A 2,572-nucleotide genomic window follows, 5' to 3' on the forward strand; every position below is an offset into this window, starting at 1 on the left:
TAGATATGTTTACCATATATGTGTATAATTTGGTAGCTATGATAATCCATTGAAAGTTATCAAAGAGGGATATGACATAAGGAGAGTTTGTTTACAAAGACTAATCTAGCAGCTATGTTTAGAAAGTAAGAGAATATCAGCAGGATGAACGAGATAAGTAACTAGAGTTTTACAAAACAGAGGCAGGTAGTTTTCAGGATAAAGGCCTCAGTGGTACTAGTAGGAATGTGTATAGAAGCAGGGCTGAGAGAGGAAGGACAGACATGGACCTGAAGATGGATCACCTGTTATATTTCAATAGCATGGAATGTGAGGAAAGCTACCTTTGAAGGACTTTTAGGGCACAAAACATCCAAACTCCTGCTCATTTTCGTGTCTTCCCCAGACCCCACTGAACCCTGTGACATCATATCATCCTAACATTATGTGAATTTTGGTAACATGCATTTAAAGCTCCTCCTTGTCAACAACATAGTCCAATAACATTTACATATTACTAATTTCTTTATATTACCAGCTTCATTTTTTTTTAATTCTAGGAAGATTGAGACCATTTCCTTCCTATTCTGCTGCTTCTCTCTTCTTCACTGTGCCCATCTCAACTTAGGTCTCCAATCTTGTCTTTCAACTTTCTGAATTAGTGAAACCTTTAAGATTACCCAACAACATACAAGTAGAGCTACAAAGGGCCTTGGAAGGCATCATAGACACTGAGAGGCAACTCTCTTCTGGCTCCTCATGGAATCAACCTCGGTGAAGAGCTGCCTCTTACAGTCTGGCGCTGTCTTCACTGTCTTAACTCATTTCTCATGTTTTCCTCATTGCTTTCCCATTCTGTTTATTTCTCTGTGTGACATGAGAGTTGAACTCCACAAGAAGTGACATTCACCATGTCCCAAACAAAGTGGAATGAAAGGCCTTTGGTGGCTAGCAGAATTACTGGGATTTGCCTCTGTTCACCCAAACACAAACCTGCCTCCACTGTGGAGTTCAGTGTGATATGAGCCTCCAGGCTGCCCAGCTGTATTATAATCAAAGATGTTATAATCGAATCCTGTGCAGAGGAACTCCACTATTTTAGTACTTAATGCACTTATGAAGCCACATTGAAAACATACAGTCATATAAAACATTGTATTTGCTTTCCTGTTTAATTATAATAGTATGACATGAACATCTGATTAAAATTCTCTCTCTGTTTTTGAATAATGTACACACATATATTAAAGAGTTTATTAGGTACTCCCACTTTAAGTCAATAAAACAGTAGGACAATCACAATTACAAAAAACTTTGCACACTAACCAAACAAAGCCACATCTCATCTGCACAATTGTGTAACAGTTTTAATAGAAAGAGAACAGATATTAGTATGAAATCTAAACATTTCTCTTCAACAGTTTTGTCAGTGAATCTATGACTTTCTTATTTCTCAGGCTGTAGATAATTGGATTTAACAACGGAATGATGACAGTGTAAAATAGAGAGTCCATCATATCTTGGTCACCTCTCTGTGCAGTTCCAGGGCGCATATACATGAAGAGAAGAGGGCCATAGTATAAAGAGACAGATAAGAGATGGGCTCCACAGGTGGAGAAGGCTTTCCTGATGCCTTGTACAGACTTCCTTTTTAAGATTGTAAAGAGAACAAGTGTATAAGAGACAAGAACAGTCATGATGGTGAACAATTGTATTGACCCAGAGGAAATAAAAACCATCAGAACATTAATAGAAGGGTCAGTACAGGAAATCTTAAACAATAGCATGATGTCACAGTAAAAGTGATGTATTATGTTAGAATTACAGAAGGTTAATCTGAGTAAAAAAAGTACATGAAATGCAGGATGAATAAGGCCACACACAAATAAGGCGACTAACAGTCGGATGCATAGTCTATTGGTCATAATCACCGGATAAAGTAAAGGTTTGCATATGGCCACATAGTGATCATACGCCATTGCTGCCAAAAGAAAACATTCTGTGGTTGCACTGAATGCAAAGGAAAAAAATTGTAACATGCATTCAGAGAGAGAGATCATCTGATTTGTGGCAAAGAAGTTGACCAGCATCTTGGGGGTCACTGTGGATGATATCCAAGCATCCATGAAGGCTAAACTCCCGAGGAATAAGTACATGGGGGTGTGAAGGTGAGGGTCATTGCAGATGAGTGCAGTCAGTCCAAGGTTTCCCACAATAGTGATGAGGCATATCACCAAGAACACCAGAAACAGGGGGATTTGCCACTCCAGTTGATATGCAAGTCCTGTGAGAACAAACTCTGTCAGCAATGTTGCATTTTTAGTTTCCATATCCTTAATAGATGACCCCTGAAATAAAATGTAATCGAAGTAAAAAGAATATTCACCAAGGTTTTATAGAAGAAAATTTGGTGAGGGTAATTGAAATAAAACCCTGCACTAGCCCGAATGCCATTAATTTTATTTGCTCTTACTCTAATACATGGAAACTATCTGGAGTAATCGTTATATTAGAAAAATCCAATTATTTCTATTCAAACTATGTGCTGGAATGAACAGATTGAGAAGAGAAGGAAGACATGCTAAACATGAGC

At 38.1% G+C, this 2,572-nt stretch overlaps 1 protein-coding gene across 1 annotated transcript; it reads right to left on the minus strand.

The window, feature by feature from the left end:
• Positions 1 to 1,379: 1,379 nt before the first annotated feature.
• Positions 1,380 to 2,309, minus strand: LOC124238547 (olfactory receptor 5H2-like). Its single transcript, XM_046659613.1, has one exon. The coding sequence runs from the start codon at positions 2,307 to 2,309 to the stop codon at positions 1,380 to 1,382; it is 930 nt and encodes a 309-aa protein (XP_046515569.1).
• Between the last annotated feature and the right edge of the window lie 263 nt (positions 2,310 to 2,572).

This window comes from Equus quagga, chromosome 4 (assembly GCF_021613505.1).
Source record: "Equus quagga isolate Etosha38 chromosome 4, UCLA_HA_Equagga_1.0, whole genome shotgun sequence".
Taxonomy (NCBI): Eukaryota; Metazoa; Chordata; class Mammalia; order Perissodactyla; family Equidae; genus Equus; species Equus quagga.